At 39.3% G+C, this 18,448-nt stretch overlaps 3 protein-coding genes across 3 annotated transcripts in view; 1 reads left to right on the forward strand and 2 right to left on the reverse strand.

Annotated features, from left to right (window-relative positions):
- Window positions 1–300: 300 nt before the first annotated feature.
- NHLRC1 (NHL repeat containing E3 ubiquitin protein ligase 1) lies at window positions 301–1,338 on the reverse strand. Its single transcript, XM_088130909.1, has one exon. The coding sequence runs from the start codon at window positions 1,336–1,338 to the stop codon at window positions 301–303; it is 1,038 nt and encodes a 345-aa protein (XP_087987035.1).
- KDM1B (lysine demethylase 1B) overlaps window positions 1,226–18,448 on the forward strand; it is a 50,038-nt gene continuing 32,815 nt past the window's right edge. Inside the window, exon 1 of the mRNA XM_088130731.1 lies at window positions 1,226–1,370. Coding sequence (XP_087986857.1) covers window positions 1,360–1,370 — 11 coding nt within the window. The 5' untranslated portion in view covers window positions 1,226–1,359. The remainder of the gene's footprint in view (window positions 1,371–18,448) is intronic.
- Window positions 5,917–18,446, reverse strand: TPMT (thiopurine S-methyltransferase). Its single transcript, XM_007427826.4, has 9 exons — window positions 18,311–18,446; window positions 15,951–16,102; window positions 14,824–14,916; window positions 13,234–13,366; window positions 12,476–12,528; window positions 11,439–11,513; window positions 9,821–9,906; window positions 9,038–9,082; window positions 5,917–6,217 (listed from the first exon to the last, which is right to left on the reverse strand). Exons 2-9 carry the CDS (start codon window positions 16,088–16,090, stop codon window positions 6,099–6,101), a joined length of 744 nt encoding a protein of 247 aa, XP_007427888.1. The 5' UTR covers window positions 16,091–16,102; window positions 18,311–18,446; the 3' UTR covers window positions 5,917–6,098.

Here is an 18,448-nt window from a genome sequence, read left to right on the forward strand (position 1 = left end):
CCAGAACCTAATATATACAGTTTCAAAGTAGGTCATGTATGGCTCCATATATTTCACTACAATAATTCTAGGAGGGATGGTCATTTTGCAGCACAGTTCTACTCAGAAATAAGTTAACATGATTTCCATTCAGGTAGGTAGATATAAAACTGTAGCCCTAAGTTTGTTTCAGCTCATTTGAACTGAATTCCACTATAGCTAGCCTAGAAAAGACTCAAACCCACCAGTGCTTAAGAGTTGGAAAATTAAGCACTTTCTATACGCTTCGTTGAAATTGTGAGCTAGATCAGTCCCTCCCACTTAGCTAACGGTATATATTTTTAAAGAATGATCGCCACCATCCAAAACAACTAGAGAATTATCTGCTGTGAAAGTTAATGCCAATGGGTAGGAAAGACCCTGGGTTATCAAAGGTTTACATGCAGGGAATTCTTCAGGTTTTCCAAGACAGAAAACTGCCTGGTTATAAGCATCCGTTACTATTACTTGCCCTTCCCTGCTAAAGGCCACAGCACTGGCATGGACTTTGGAAGGAAAGACAAGATTCAGGCCAAAGCTGTCCACCTGACTGATCAGCTGCAAGTCTTCGTTGAAGATTTTCAGTCTGGTATTGCCATAGCACGGCCCTTTTGCCATCAAATGTTCGATGACTGCGATGGCTCCGGAGATTTGCGAAACAGCCACTTTCCTTGGGCAGCATAGGTTAGAATACAACTTTTTCACGCCCTTTAACTCTCCCTTTTTAAAGTCGGCAGACAAGCGATACAGAGCGCCTGCCTCTGCATCGGTCATGATTATGTCATTTTGTGGCATAGTATCGAGGCCCCACGGCAAAGAAAAAGACTCTGCAATGACCATCTTGCTTCTGCCATTAAAATCAAACACTTTGACAGAATGATCCCCGCTATCTGTGACGACGATGTGACCATCCAGTGTAATTGCAACATCCGTTGGGTATCTGAGGTCGTTTCCTGATTGCCCTCTTTCTCCAAACTGCTGTATGCAGTTCCCATTGAAGCTAAACAGCTTAATTCTTTTCTTGCCATCGTGGGCCACGGCTAAACAGCTAGAGCTCTGACACGCAGCAATCCCCGTGGGATTGATCAGCGTTCCCCATCCTCCAAAAGAAAGATTAAACGTGAAGACCTGAGATCCAGGGGCAGCCACATCTTCCCTTCTCCCTACTGTCCTTCCTGCAACTGGAGCTTGACTGGCTGAAGGACTCAAGATTTCCATCAGGTGCAACAATGGCAAGCAGTCACTGGTCTCTGAAGACTTGCAAGCTCTGCGACAGAAAGGGCACTCCAGCCTGAAATTCCGAGGGTGGGCCAGAGACATGACACACTCCAGGCACATAACATGCCCGCACGGTAAGTTCCTCGGTCGATGTTTTTTCTCTGTGTTATATCTTTCAAAGCACACTTTGCATTCAAGCAGATTGTTCTCAGACTGATCTAGCAGCTCTGTCATTACTTCTGTTTTATCAGTGGCGTTGGCGGTCATTACTACAACTCTAAGAGGATTGTTGCGCTGCTTGGGGAGGGGGCGCTGTGCCATCTGGTCACATTGGTGTGGTCACAAGACCCTCTTACCTCAGAGGCCTTTCCGCGGATTGCACTGACAGCTATAGTCTGTAATGAAAGCTTGCATTGGTGTTTGCTGCCCTCTTGAGGAAAATCCCTGTAAAGGAAAACATTCACAAAAGTTCTTGCGTTAGGAACACCTGGATACAAATAATTAATGCATTCAATTTTTCTTCTTTAGTTGTAATGTGAGAGAAAGGAGATAGAGTTATGTACCTGAATCACTGAAAGATGAATCTCAACAATTGTAATACACTCCATGTAAACGTAGCTTTTACAATTAATTCCAGTGAATTTGGGGATGTAAGGCTAGCGAGTCTGATTTTATTCACAAACAACTCACATAAGATTAAAGTCCACTAAAATAAATAAAGCAGGGAAGGGTGAAAGTTGGTTTGGCAGCCTTGGCTGATTAGCACTAAATACAGGTAGTCCTTCTATAGTGACCACAACTCAGTCGTTAAGTGAAGCGATTGCTAAGTGAAACTGGGACTGTGCTTATGATCTTACTTCAGCTTTCCTTTGCTTTACAGGCCTGTGAAGGTCACAAATTTGGTTGCAAAGTTCCTTTTTCATCACTGTTGTACTGTAACTGCAAATGATTGTTAAACGAGGCAGTCACTAAATGAGGACTACCTGTATTCATAGTTTTGCTAAAAAGACTCTTCCGTCAAATATACTTCCTATCAACTAAGTTGGTAGGTATTTTAAAAAGTAACAAAAATCTAAAAAATCAGACATTACTAGATGGAAGCACGTAGCTGATGTTGGCTGATCCCAAAAGAACATGACTAACAAAGGACAACCAGAAAATTCCAGGGCAGTAGCTTGGACTAGGAAGTCAAAAAAAGAATTAAAAAAAAAAGATATTGGAAGAAGGCAATGGTAAACCACTTTAGTAATGCTGCCAGGAAAACAACATGGCTACACCTGTGTGGTCCAAACGTTGAGCTTGATTTAAAGGAGTCTTTAGTGGCAGATCAAGAACCCTATCACCCCTGCAAGTCTTCCCATGATACTGCCTCCTTTAGTTTTTCTAGCACCTTTTTCGAGATCCTCCATGATCTAATTTGGTCTGAATGAATTAACGAATGAACAAAGTTCCTGGGCTTTCAATAGCTTAATGTACATTGCAGTTTGTGTTGTAGTGAGGAAAACAAAGCTCCACTTACCAAGATGCCTTATGTTACACAACTTATAATAATAAGGGAAGTCGTTTTTAAAAAGAATATTGATTGGCCACTAAAGAGCAGATCAGTATCAAAAATAGAAATTTAGCTACCAAAGAAATTATAGCAAGCATAAAAGAAATGTTGGCATGAAGAAGGTATTATACGATTAGCTGAAGCTCTTCCTAAAGACAATTTGCAGCCGTAATGCTTCCTGGTGTTCTTCTGTGTTAGGAAGCAGCATACATTAGAGAGTAAAAGCAGGTCCACCACCTTTAAGCTCCCAGTCTTGCTAAATTGGCAGGCAGGGTTAGAATAGGAGGACAATCTGGTTCAGGGATCTGGGATCTGCAGAACCACCTTGACCTGAGGTTGTTGTTGTTCAGTCGTTAAGTTGTGTCCGACTCTTCGTGACCCCATGAACCATATTGCGCCAGGCCTTCCTGTCCTTCACTGCCTCCCCGAGTTTACTGAGTTTCATGCTCATGACCTGAGGTAGGTGGGCTCAAATTCCCCTGTGTCAGTCAGCAGTGTCAACTCTCCAACCATTCTTCTTCAGCCTACTAGCTATTCTGTCTGCTGGGTATCTGCCACATGGTCAGTCCTGAATCATTATTCTGAAATACGATTAAAGTCCCATCATGTCCCCATGCAGTGAATACTTCTAGGAAAAAAGCCTGCAAGGACAGACATCAAGGGAACTGCTGCTCTGGATTCCTTTATGCAACAGATTAGGCAGAAAGACAATTCAGTGAATGAATGAACATTGTATATCAGTGTTCTGATATACGAGATAATTGGACAAATCATCTTTCTTTCGTAATCACAGATGTTTACATGGCACCCAGAGTGCCTTTTAGGGAGAGAGAACAGGCTAGGAAGCAGTAACCACTCACTGCTAGGATTAGATTAAAACAGGGAACTATTTTTTATTCTCAATGGCATGCATAGTTTCAGCATGATACTGGCTTTCTCATTCCGGTGCCTTCAGTGGCTAATTCTGGAGGACAAGAAAGAATTGGCAATGTGCAGTTGAATTTGCTATCCATCCAATGTGGCAGATTGCTGTTGGCAGTTGCGAGAGATGTGGACTTACCATTGTAGCAGAAGCTACCATAGGCATCTCCTATTACTTGGGTATATTCACCCCTAATAGATCTCTGGGGTCCTCATTTGGGGAGAATAGAGTACTATAACCAATTATCCCTGAAATGTATCTGATGATCTTGATGCCACCTACAGAGATGCAGTAATGGTAACAAGGCAGTACATACCGTAAGCAAAACCTGGTATTTTTATGGGTGAAATTCCCTCCCAACACCTTCAAATAGTGTCTAATCTCCATCCCTGATTTCACTTATGGGGTGGATGGAAAAGATGGCAAGGTCATAGCCAGTTAAGCAAGGAGCTACCCTATATGTCCCCTAAACTGACTAAAGAGGGAAGAACCCCACCTGGGTCCACCCTGTGAAATACATTGCCCATGTACAAATGCCAATGATTGGTTTGGGATTAGCTTATAGTTTAGTTTGGTTGTTCACTGCACCAGAACAATGGTCTCTTAGCTACCTTTCTTCCTCTGTTTGTGGCATAGCAGTGCAAACCAAACAGACTATCAATGACCATTTACTATTATGGTGCTGGAGTGGTTATAAAGCATGTGGTTTGAGCTATTCCTATTTTCTTTGATTGCAGATCAGAACATCACTCTTACATATTTGCTGTGACGTCTCTACTACTGTTTCGTGAAATAAAGCAAGAGAAACAAATGTTTCCTAATAGACTTGACTGAGTAAAGTTCATAACATATCCAGTCTGGTAGTACATTTCTTAAAAGACTAACATTTTATTATAAGGCATAAAGGTTTTGTGAACTCCACCTGACTTCATCCCATGTGCCAAGTGCTCACAAAGGCTTATGCCTTATAATAAAATCTGTTTTAAAAGGTGCTATGAGAGTCTGATTTTGGGCTACCATAGAGTACCAGGGCTCATGCCCTACAATGTCTGCAGTGATGTTTTTATGTAATCATCCTTCCATTGAGAAACTAGCTGCATTTGCCTCCCCTTCTCCATGTATTATTTCTTTTCCACTTACAAGGAGCTTCCAGTTTAAAAACTCATGCCCGCATTTGTCGTCTTCTTCCTGTCTTTTATCTTTTTAGGTTGTGCTTTTCAGATTGTAAACCTGTGAGCAGGTCTCATTTGCCGCAAACCTTTCGTAAACCACTATCTAGTATTTTCAAGTAAAGAACTGGTAAACAATGTTTGGGGCAAACCAACAGAGACTGTGCCTATGTGTTGGCTATGGGCTGTAGCTCTGACAAATAGAATTGCCCCACAAAGTATGAATCAGCTTTTGGTATACTGTGCTCTCTTTTGCCAGACAGGATGGTGTAACAGCCAAGCATGATGGTATCAGCAGAACGTACTGGAGTTTAAAGTCTCCCAAGCCTTGTTAATAATTTATTATTTATCTCTCCCTCCCCCAGTTGGTGATTTCCTGCTTCAGGAAATGACTCATCCTCCTAAACAAGGCCAAACTTTTGTCATGCCTACCACTGCTAAAAAATATATTCACAATAGTATGCAGGGGGAAAAAAACAATCTGCACAAACTGGCTGATAATTCTATGATTCTAACTTCTGGAATTGCATGTCGGCATATTCTCTCACTGCCTCAGATTGCCCTGGCTGTACTTGTTCCTCATAGCAGATACCAGCCCCAAGCTGATCTTTGCTGCTTCTTGGATAGGAGACCATCAGGATCTTCCAGTAGTGTTTGAAAAAAAAAAATCTTGGAAAGCAACTGTGGAGAACTTCTTCTGAATCCTTGTCACAAAAACTACACACACTCAACCATGGAGTCATCCAACCTGAAACTTGACTTGAGTGAAATCTTTATCTTGTACAGTCTTTAGTGCAAACAGAAAACCTGTGTGCCATGCAGCAAGCAGTGGATCAGGAGGAAATACCACAAAAGGCAGCAAACACACATCAAGTAGGAGGTCTCTAGGTAGACATTTCATGGAACATCCTACAGCCAAAGTAACCTTTTCCAGCCAGTAATGCAATTACTTATTTATTTAGCTTGGCATAATGCTGATGATCAATGTGCACCCGGTTGATGGGAAGAAAACCCAAATCCTGATGTAACTCTTGGGATTCTATTTTAACAACATAGGTTTATTTGCAAAGGGAATTTTCAAATAAATTGCCATCAGAGATATCAGTAATTGAAGGAAGTATCTTGAGAATGATTGATCCTCAGACCAGAAATATTATGGTGTCTGGAAACCAAGTGGTCCTCCTCATCCTCTGAGAGTATTTAAAAGTCTAGGGGGTCATCATGGCTCTTTCAATATGATCAGGTATAAAACCTCCCATAAATAATCTAAACCCCACTTCTTATGTCGCTCTTCCAAACTATGGACTTTTTCAAGACACTGAATATCGCAGTTGTTTCCTGAAAGGAAAGAAAGGAAAAAATGACTTTCAATGATCTTTACAACAATCTTTCATATTCTTTCAATGGTTTTTACAACAATCATTATCGTTCTGGTTTTGCTTGAACTATTCTTTCCGCTTCCTCTATTACACATTATAAATGCCTTGTACTGAAAAAAAAGATCATGCTTATTTTTATAGTATCTCTTATCAAAATAATACTGGGCATTAGGATCCCTAACTTTATATGCTGCTATTTATTAAGATAAAATCTGTTTTAATCACTTTAATGTGCTTACAAAATACATTTGGGAAACCTGGTGCTTTAACTTATGGGGAGGCTATTGATAGGCTTTGCTGTATTTGTGTATGATGGTCAAGCTATTCCCTCTGCATGCTTTTGCACTAAAAGAAAACTATGAATGTCGTCAGGCAGCCATAGCAGATAGTAGCAAGAGTAAGAATACAATCATGTGTATTTATAGTGAGAAGTTATTCTTACTAAACATTGGGCCCAGAGGTACCCTACCAATAGAGGACAGCCCCTCCATAAATGGAAGGAATTTCCCAATTAGAACAAGACCTTTGCATGAGAAATGAGAATTAAAAAACAGTGCTGTGCTTCACTTAGCACTAGGCATGCAAAAGACCTTGGCCAATCTCTCAAGATTCATGCCACACCAAGGACCTGCCCAGTATTTTAAGATGCACGCTAGCAGAAGGTGTTGCACCATCTCTTGGGCACCACATTTGCTGCCACAAGCCAATTTTCAACTTCCCAAGGTCTGTTCTCACAAAGCCTTGCTCAATATCTTAAGGGGCAGATTAGCACAAAGAATTACACAATATCATGAGGTATTCTTTACTGTCTCTTGTACAGCCTTCTGCAAGCTGAAGACCATGGCTACAAGAATGTTTTCCCCTGGCATACCTCTAGATCCAACTAGCTGGAAGCAGTGCAAACAAATGAGACTTTTCCATGTAGCACAATCCAGACAACATAGGCTGGAAATTTCCCTATCATAGGCCTGCAACGCAGATGTTGTTCAAGATAATTAGGAAAGGTGAATACAAAGGGCATGCTATGACACTGGAATTTAAAGAGAGTTAGAATAAATCCAAGAATTTAGATTAAATTACTAGGACTCAACATGGAGGGTAACCTTGAACTGGAAGGATACAGTATCTGTTTGCTAGATGTGCAGACCCAAGTTTCTTTTTTTCTAGCACAAAACAAATAGCAGATATACACTGAGGGCTTTGATATACTCCCTGTGCTTGTTTTTGGACTGCATATGCCTCTGGATCCAGTTTAGGAAACAAATGTTCTTGCATAATATCCCTGCATATTTTCAATATAGAAAATGCCAAATTTGTTTCTAACCATTAGCTCCCAGGCATTATTAAGAGTACGTAATGCAAGAAGTTGGTTCAAAATAGGGAAAGGTGTACGACAAGGCTGTATACTGTCACCCTGCTTATTTAACCTATATGCAGAGTACATCATGAGAAATGCCAGGCTGGAAGAATCACAAGCCGGAATTAAGATTGCAGGGAGAATCATCAACAACCTCAGATATGCGGACGATACCACCCTAATGGCAGAAAGTGAAGAAGAACTAAAGAGCCTCTTGATGAGGGTGAAAGAGGAGAGTGCGAAAGCTGGCTTGAAACTCAACATTAAAAAAACTAAGATCATGGCATCTGGACCCATCAATTCCTGGCAAATAGAAGGGGTAGAAATGGAAGCAGTAACAGACTTCATTTATTTGGGCTCCAAGATCACCGCAGACGGAGACTGCAGCCATGAAATTAAAAGACGCTTGCTCCTTGGGAGGAAAGCTATGGCAAGCCTAGATAGCATATTAAAAAGCAGAGACGTCACCTTGCCGACAAAGATCCGCATAGTCAAAGCTATGGTTTTTCCGGTAGTAATGTATGGCTGTGAGAGCTGGACCATAAAGAAGGCGGAGCGCCGAAGAATTGATGCCTTTGAACTGTGGTGCTGGAGAAGACTCTTGAGAGTCCCCTGGACTGCTAGGAGGTCAAACCAGTCAATCTTAAAGGAAATCAACCCTGATTGCTCATTGGAAGGATCGATAATGAAGCTCAAGCTCAGATATTTTGGCCACCTAATGCGAAGAGAGATCTCTTTGGAGAAGACCCTGATGCTGGGAAAGATTGAAGGCAAAAGGAGAAGAGGACGGCAGAGGATGAGATGGTTAGATAGCATCACTGAAGCAATGAGCATGAAACTGAGCAAACTCAGGGAGGCAGTGAAGGACAGGAAGGCCTGGCGCAATATGGTTCATGGGGTCACGAAGAGTCGGACACGACTTAACGACTAAACAACAACAAATGCAAGAAGGCAAGAAGAACAGCAGCTCTGCTCCAAATAGTGGAATCATCTGCAGAGAGAGAAAGAGATCCTTCATATGTGCAACTACACCTGCACATCAGTCGATGGGATTATTTGATGCACCCTCTATTTTACAGACCTCAGTTTAGTGGACTTTGCATGCAATGGACAAATTTTTCATTAAATTGAGTGTTTTGTCTATTAAACCAAGATTTTTTTTGTACAAATGATGCCATTTACATTGATTATGTGAATAATGTAAAGTGACACAAATGCCATTCATTTAGATTGATCAGATATTTGGATTTAACAGCGCCTCCTCCCCCAAATAGCATGCTAAGGTCCTAGTTTGGGGGTCAGTTGCGACAGCTCTGTCCCCTCCTTGTCTGTTGACAAGGCATTTTCCCACCTGAAGAGGCAACTGCAATTGTAAAGTGCAACTGTAAAGTGCAAGTTAAGACTTCTGTTCCATCGACTCACCAAATAAACTTTCCACTTCTGAATCAGAAACATAGAATGGTGGACCTACAATAGAAATGATGAACATAAGAAGTTAAAGTGAAACCAGCCATGGCCCTAAGTGTTCACTTTTAAAAAATGAGAATTCAGGGATGTAGTTAGTTTAATGTCAATTCAGTCTGTAACAATCCATTTATATTTCCAAAACTAGATGAACGGGAGTAGATACGCGTGAAAAAAAAGGACAATCACCTGAGAAACCTTATGCAAAGGCTTGCTCTTGATATTTAAAACTGTACTCCCAGTTTTAGTTTTGAACTGGGTGCTAAAAAATTGTGGCAGATTCCTAGGACACTGAATTGTGGATTAAAAAAAAAATTAACTGCAATCACTGTATCCTGGAGATCCATGTATACTTAGATTGTTCATTAAATTATGTTCTTATACATTAGTGATCTTGCCTATTTTAATCATATTTTTGCACTACATTGTGTTTTTAAATAGATTTTAAAAAAAATAAATTATCATGGTTGCCCAGTTTAAAAGCTAAACCCATGAAAAAGATACATATCATTGAATAAATACAGTAAAAGTATTGGAAAGATGTACGAAAACAGACCAACATTCACTGAGGGCCCCCATCTGTTCAGACTTGCTAAAGTCATGCTGCTGTCTAATTGTGCCAGACCAATCCCTTGACCCAGTTCCATATTAATCTTGAGACGTTACTTCCAGCTCCAAAGGTTGTAAATCATTGTAAGATTCTCACAATATCTAGCTGAGGTTTTAACTCCAATATCTTACCTTTGTGTTTTCTTGCATCATATAACAAAGTAACTAGAAGACAGCGACACATTCTACTCATTAGTGATAGGATCAACTGGGCATAACTAAAAGGAAAGGACAAGAACCACATATTGGGGAAAGAAAGAATTGAAGATGCAAGATTAATATGAGAAAGATTGGATTCACACAACACAATAAACTATGATTCTTACACCGATTTAAGTCACAATTGGGTTGATTCACACAATTGTCTTACTAATCTGGAGAATACAACTGACTTATTACAAAGGTTAGTTTCCTATAATTATGCTAAACCAAAACTATGCTGCAGCTTAGTGTGGAGTGTGAAACCACGTAGCTGCTGCTGCTTCCTCCTCCCCTCTCATCCTTTTCCTGGGAGCTGAAGGAGACTTACATGGAGTCTTCCTTCATTTTATCTCCCCAACAACCCTGTGAAGTAGGTCTGTGGAGAAAGAGTGACTGGCCTAGAGTCATCCAATGAGGTTTCATAGTCGAAGGTGGATTTGAACCTGTATCTCCTTGGCACATTAACCACTACAGCACACTGGATCTCACCCATCTATGTGCCTGGGGAAGGAGAAGCAGGTTCCTATTTGAATTTTCAGTTCAGGCTTCACACTGGCTGGGTTTGTACAGTGTGCTACACCACAGCATTATTTTGTTTGGTTTTGATTTATTGTGACATGGGAACCTAGCTGCTATGTTTTGTAAACTATACGTTTGTGTCATTATTGCATTGGGTAAACTCAGCCAATCATGGTTTGTTCTGTAAACTGTGGCTTTATGCGGTATGTATCATACACATTTTTAAACTCCTGTTTATATCACAGTAGATTCATGCTGTACCTACAGTAGCACCTACTTAGTCAACCTTGACTAGAGGTCAGGTTTGGGAGGTTGGGGACTACTGGTTATCAGGCTGCAAAATGAAAGATGGGTAGCGCTGTCCAGAGCAGGCACAGATCACCATCCGAATATGTCAGTCAATAACTCCAGAAGCAAGTAACATCATCCAAGATGGTTAAGAATTAAATTCTAAAAGCAACCCTCGACATTCTAAAAGTCCAGATGTAAGCAATGCCCAGTACAGGTTCCAAAAGGATAAAGAAACAATTGTGGGGAAAAGTGTCAAGGAATTGTAGAAAAGCTATTTTGGATACCAAACTGTTCTGAGTGGAAACCAACCCTGAAGCAACAGTTATATACGGCCAGCTACATCTTGATGGGTTTCTCGGAACACTCAGCCCATTGCACTAACTCACTGCGCTGCCTCTCTGACCCCTCTTACGGCAATGCTGCAGCAGCGGTTGTCAGTAGAAGAGAAATGAAGTATTTGAATGCATTCAAGCCTAACCACACCTTACATGTTACCTGTAACAATGCAGTTCAAGTAGTGACATAAATGCAATGACCTTAATTGCAGTCTGTGTCAGGTATTTCCATAATCATTTCATTTAATGTGCCAGAAGTTATTTAGTAAAGGTACCCCAAGTGTAGAATGACTGGAGCAAGTTATTCACTTAGGAAGAAAGGGCTATTTCCTTAGCACCGAAGGCTTCAGTGACCAACACCACAGATCCTGATATGAACATAAAATGCAATATTAGTTACTGACCGTTCTCTTTCAGAAGGATTAACAGCTACTAGAGAGCCTCTGTCCCAAATCCCATCAAAATGACCAGTCACAGTGCTACAGGGAGGAGAGAGAAAGTCACATCAGAAATTGTATGTGTTATTATTGTGCAATTAGTCATACCAGAAAAGCAATGTTGCATAAAAAAGCAGAAGAGAAAACGTTTTAAAATTCACATGAACAAGAAACAGCCTAAAGATACAGCTTTGGTATCGATGCATAGCATTCTACAGAACTAGGAAGAATGTATTTTACTGCATTGTGCTTAATATGATCCAAGAATCAAAAAATGAATTGACATAATTGCTTCATTTGCACATAATACTAAGCCATAATATGGTGTGTTTGATTCTGGCTTAGCCTCATTTGTGAACCAACAGATTATGGCACATGGCACAGCATCTACAAACCCATAACTGGCACCCAGGAAGCCCCTGACTAAATTGATCTTTTCTCAAAAATCCCCAAAATCTGGTGAAATCACTTTTTTGTTGTTGTTCAGTCGTTAAGTTGTGTCCGACTCTTTGTGACCCCATGAACCATATCGCACCAGGCCTTCCTGTCTTTCTGTCTCCCTCAGTTTGCTCAGTTTCATGCTCATTGCTTCAATGATGCTATCTAATGTCAACATTCTTGCATGAGATCTTATGGTAAGAGTATCAAAATATCAGGAGATTTGATGAACTAGTGAGTTTTGGGCCATTTTAAAATATTTTAAAATCATTTCAGAGACCTACATCATTACACAATATTATGGCACAGTGCCAATGCCTGAAAAGACAGTTGATCCCTCGCTTGATGTTATGTATAATCTAACCCATTTAACAAACTATTAGCACGATGGGTGAACTCAGCTCTGTTTTTATGGCATGAAAAGCAGATTACACATCATGTACACACTTGAGCCAGAGCAAGATGTTGTTTCCCACAGATGCTACCTATGCTGCATTACAGGTGGAGTTGAATGTCATCAAATGCATTATAATGTGTGGAAAGACTCAGTATTAATTTGTTCTTACCTGGTCAAATCATAGATATTGCAACAGTACAGACAAATATTCAGAGATGTGCTCTACAGTGAAAAGTAAATGAACTTTTTTTAAAAAAAATCAAAAATAAAGCAACATGGCAGAAAATGTAATTAACACAATTTCTTAACATCTAAATATCCTACTTTATTTTATTATTAGTTGGATTTTATTAGTAATAATATTATACCATTCCTATAGGCAGAAAATTATTAAAAGTTAAGCATTAAAATAATAAAAGCGATAAAATATATTAATTTTTCACTTAGGATGAGCATTAATATATATAAACGTATATACATATTATATATAATGCTTAAGGATAGTGATGTATCTGACTTTAAACATGCAAGGTGTCTATTCAAGATTTCAGCCTAAATAAAGGAACTTTAAAAGGAGGGATGAATTTTTCAGTTCTCATCAAGAAGTTCACTTCTATCATCAAGAAATTCTATCCTTTCAATAACAATTACAGATTTTACTTCCACTTTCAGCATTAATACCCTCATGCTCTTAATTACTTACTATACTACCTCTGGAATAATCAATATTATTATTTCATTTAATGTATTTTAATGATGCTCAATGGTCATTGTTGTTATTTTAGATCATGGTTTGCAAGGATCCATATTTTAAATCATGGTTTGCAGTAAACCAGGGATTTTGGGCCACTGATAAACTTTTAGGCTAAGCTACACTAATAAACATAAATACATTTCTACAAAGAAAACAGAGGGTTCAATGCATACCTTCAATAATTTAGCTCCAGGGATTTCTGGAACCATTTCTTCCGTAAATGAAAGATTTTGTTCGGTGAAGAAGTCTTTCAGTGCACTTTCGCTGATCTCCACACCAACCACATGGTGTCCCATGTCAGCTAACCTATACGGAACAATAAAACATGCCATGTTTACTTCAGTGTTATTGAGGGTTTTTTGTTTTTTTTTTACAATCAAATAAGATAGATCAAAGTCCTCTTGGGTGTTAGTGGACAACTGCCATTGTCTAACAATCAGCATATTGTGTGCAAAAGAGCTCTAGCTATTTTTTTAAGCAAAGAAAGCTTTGGACTGAAGAAACAGAAGCACAATGCAATGGAAGGGTAGGAAGTGGTACTGAATGCTTTATCTTACCTTGCTTCTCTAGTTTCTCTAAGAGTTTTCAATATGCTAAATATCACTGGGATTTTTTCCATGAAGTTAAAAACACAAGGTGTCTTCATCCCCTTTTTTTCAATATTGATATAATAAAATTACTTAAAATGGAATATCAAGATGTCGATGCACGGTGGAGTGCAGCATCTACTTTGAATGTGAAATCTGTCTACATTATTAACTCTTACATTTTAAAAGTTTATTTCCATATTGATTAAACCCACTCAGTTGGTGGATCTTTGATAAACTGGGAACATTTGACAAAACATAGCATCGTAAAGGATCACTGTACTGATGTAATGAATGAGATTTTTTCCCCCAGCATTCCGTTAAAAGCGAGAGACAACCCAAATTACATTGATTTCTTTGGTGACCATCAAACCAAAAAAGCATAGAAAAATCCATTTGGATACTAGCAGTGTTACCATAAAGACTTCCATAATAAATTAAAAAGTATTTGCATCCGAATGGATTGCAATATTATTCAAAACTCAAGTTTCAATCTTTTATTGATTATTCTAGGAGTGGGGAGCTATTACCCCTCCAGATGTTGCTGGGCCATAAGGCTTAACAGCCTCACCCAAGGAGCTATAATTAAGCAATATCTGGATGGCCACATGTTTTTCAACCTTCAACTATTCTAATCATGCCTCTCTATTGTTCCATCACTGTCAGCTAACATCTCTGGCTATCTTCCAGGGGTCTGACTGCTTGCTAGAGTCCCTGCACAGTTCCTGCTTATTTTAACAGACAATGCCTTGTCTCAATGAACTGATTAAGTTATAAAGACATTTTAAATTGGAGTTGTTTAAATTCTCATTCATTTTCACAACCAGATAGGCTTCGGATGTTTTGGATTACAGCTCTATCTGTCCCAGTAGCCCATCAGTGCTCATAGATGATGGATGCTGTAGTCCAAAGCTCTGGAGGATGGAGCTTGGGGAAAGCTGGTTTATTTCTTGGCTTGAGGAGAATGACTTAGCAAGGTGAACATTCCAAAATACAGGGACTGAGTTTGTCTGGTGAAGCAGAAGATCACATGATGGCTGAAAATACATACGAGTGACTCAGCAACATTACACAATCTGTTTTTCCATATTTTATTGGTTGCTACTATTTGTTTATACCCATGAAGTGGTATAACAATATCTAGATAAAACTGAAATGATTTGACCATTCATTTACCATTTCATTTCAACAGCTTTCCCACAAAGTGGAAAAAATATCCTTAGTTCTTTCCTGCCGTTGACAAAAATATCCAGGTATTTCTTCAGGAGTCTACCAAAAAAGAAAGAAAATATTATTTGTTTTAAACAGCATAAAGTAACTGATTGTCACACTCAGGTTCTACTTATAGAACCAATTAATAATCTGGGGAGGAAAATACCAATTCAAGCACTGAGCTTTTCTTCAGTATTTCAAAATTAGTTAGCAAAAAGATTTGTTTATTTATTGTAATAAGAATACAGAAGAAAACATGGTTGGTTTCACTCACTAATAAATCATACTGTTTGTTTTCTCTGAGTATTGCAAATACTGGGTGGTGGTTGTGGGGAAAATAGGAGGCAAGTGTATTATGTATGCTGCCTTGAACTGTACAAAATAAAAGGCGGACGATAATGATGATGATGATACTTTCAGTAAGTGAGCAAGAATGCACCCTGTGATTCTGCGAAGCTAATTTGCAGAAGATAATTAACTACTCTGAATTAACAGCCATCAAAATACATTTCTATGGCTATGAGTGTAAGTAAGTCTTTTGTGACCATAAACGTGAGGAGAAGGGAGAGATGGAAAGAGGAAGGGAAAAAAATCTTCTGCCATAAAACACATTATAACATAGCACTAGTACCAGGGTCCCCAGGTGTTGCTCAGGAGCTTCTCTAGACTCTTGTACAAAAAAGAAAGAAAGAAAGAAAGAAAGAAAGAAAGAAAGAAAGAAAGAAAGAAAGAAAGAAAGAAAGAAAGAAAGAAAGAAAGAAAGAAAGAGAAGCTGACACGCTAAAGCAAAATACGAGCCACAGTATCACCTTTATTTCAAGAATGTCTCTGAGCCCAAATGGGCTTGATAAACTTCATGGGTGACTGCAGCTCAGTGCCCCTGGCCAGAAAGAGGTCAAAAGCAAAGATGGTAGAGTAGGAATAACGTCACAAGTAGGCAGTTTAAAAGAGGTCACATCCCCTTGGCAACTATGTTGTGAATGGACCAGGCCCCTCTCAGACATTTTGCAAACTGCCAATGTTTTGTTTTGTTTTTTAAGTGACCATCAGGCTGAAAGGGATGAGGACTCCTGGGCTAGCAGAATACTTACTGATGTTCTTCATTTTTATGAAATCCAATATTGCTTGTTTCCCAGCACTGTAGCCATTCTTTTTCAGTCATCACTCGATCCCATTGTAACTTAGGATCATCACAATCTTCATTTCTAGAGGAACTGGAGGAATGTTCCATTGCTCAGATAACCTTTGTACAGCATAAAATATCCAAAAATTGCCTGTGAATTATTAACATTCCTCTTAAAACTTTCATGTACATTCATAAGGTAATGATTTTTGCATCCACAGACTAAAAATCATTATTTTTTTAAATAACATATTGCATCCTATGCAGAGAGCTATTATTTGCACTCATGGCTATTTAAAGAATTATGTTTGGCTTTCTTCCTAGTTCATTCCACAGCATGGATTCCATAATGTATTGCTGATTTCCTGAATAAGTGAAAGTCATATGTGTGTGAGAGGGAAGGAGGGAAGAAAGGGTGTGTTTCATGGTTATGTTAACAAATGTACACATATTTCTGCATGACAGGGAAAGGAGAAAGGGCAGAATGATGCCCTCTGAGTTACAATCATGTTAAGAGGACTTCAGCACAATTTCTAATCCCAAACGAGTTATGAGTGCTACCAAATTGCTACGAGACCTATAACCAACTGGGAATTCCATTGTATCCAAAAGTCTAAATTGATTCAGAACGTGATCAATTCTCCTTGCTCATTTCAACAGTGAAGACAGCTGCGAATAATTCATTGAAGTCCTTCACAATTTCCTGATTTTCTGTTAGCACATTTCCATCATAGCTATTGCCCAGTTTTTAACTGTTTCCTTGGGTGGCTTCCTACTTCCAATAGATTAAATACGTATTTTCCCAGCCAACATTAAGGAGATTGACTAAAGATCTCCTCCCACAACATTAATTTGCTGGTCGAAATATAATACAACAATAAGAAAGGTTGTATTGTGGTCTGGGTTTTGACCACCTTGCTATTCTCTCTCTTTGCCTCTGTAAGGGCATAGCAGAGTAAAGTTGCAACCAGATGCCAAAAAAAAAAAAAAGTCAAAATTTGTATGACATTAAATATTGATACACATTGAGCCTCTCTCTTCCACCCAGCTGTTAAAAGCCGTGGATCCAGATTCCTTTTAGCATTTGCTTATCTGCTAATTCTCATTTGGTTTTGGAGGAATCAAGATCTTACTGGAATGCATCTAGCTCCATTCCAAGTCTCCCCATGGACTAAAGTATGACACTGTTAAATGTCAGGATATATCTTCTGCCCCGTGTCTTGGTGAGGTAGAAGATACCATGTACCATACGTAGACTATAAAAAAAAAGAGCGGGTGTTCTTTTTAAAATGTCTTTGATTTGTTGATAAAATAAATAATTTTAAAAAAAAGAGATTGATGTCAGCCATTACTTTCCTGGCTGCTTTTCTAATTTAATTTTCCAGATGATGCAAGGGTGCTCTTTTAGAGTATTCAGAAAGTGCAGTTAGAACAGAGTGGTGCAGCTGAACCATTTTCCCTAGTTCACTGGGCTTATTTCAGGCTCTATCCATAAAGCCCTTAATGGCTTCTGTAGAGCAGGTGACCTGAAAAATCATCTCTGCCTGTGTGATTCTATTATTTAAAACCTCCCTAGAGGTCTTTCTGTTTAGCTTTAGACAATATGTTAAACTTCTTTTAAAATGCTGCTTAGCTTTTCAGCAAATTAAAATGTACTGGTTGTACTCTCTGGTCTTCAGACTGTTCTGCTGCTGCTAGATGTTTTATTAGTCCATAAACCATTTCTTAAGTTTTTAAAACAGCAAGCCACATTTGGGCTATAATGTTACTTGCAGTTGAATCTTTCTACCCAGAAGTAAAGCCCATAGTGTTCATTGCTTCCTCTACTCTGAACAAACATGAGTAAATCTGCAGTCTCTGAATTTAAATCAAGTCCGTTCAAGCCAGCATAAACTTCCTTGAGTGCATCTGAACTCCTGGAGACCTCACTGAAATATCAGTGTAGTCCTCTTGGCAAATTAGGGAAGTTGTTTGCTATAGCTTCTTCCAAGACATTTTGTTATCCCACTTCCTTAAAATTTTCTGGTGGTCTCTCACCCCAGTACTAACCCTGCCAACTTTTGAAGTTCAGCCAAGATCAACCAGATGCAGCCACACACTAAGACGAAAATACATCAATTTTAACTTTGATTGTTCACTGTACTGATTTTACTGTTACATTTTATACCAACTATCCTGGGTGTTCATACAAATAGAAATAAACCCGCTATGTAAACCCAAACAGAAATAAATGGGTGTTGCTGCTTAGTTTGGATCCGACGGCCTTTCCTTCGACCTGGAACAGAGAAAGAATAACAGCAACCAGAACAAAGTGGAGGAAAAAGTAACCTTAGGGAAGAGCAGCGGCTCGGACGAGGCGGCGAAAGGCTGAGCGCTCAGCTCCTCGATCCTCCGGAGGCGCAGATGCGCGCCGGCGCGCGGAGGAGAGGAAGCGAGAGGCTCGCAACATTGTCTCCTCCCCTTGCC

Source organism: Python bivittatus, unplaced genomic scaffold (assembly GCF_059951505.1).
Source record: "Python bivittatus isolate LINGU-HERP-01145 unplaced genomic scaffold, Pbiv_v1 ctg000840_np1212, whole genome shotgun sequence".
In the NCBI taxonomy this organism is placed as follows: domain Eukaryota; kingdom Metazoa; phylum Chordata; class Lepidosauria; order Squamata; family Pythonidae; genus Python; species Python bivittatus.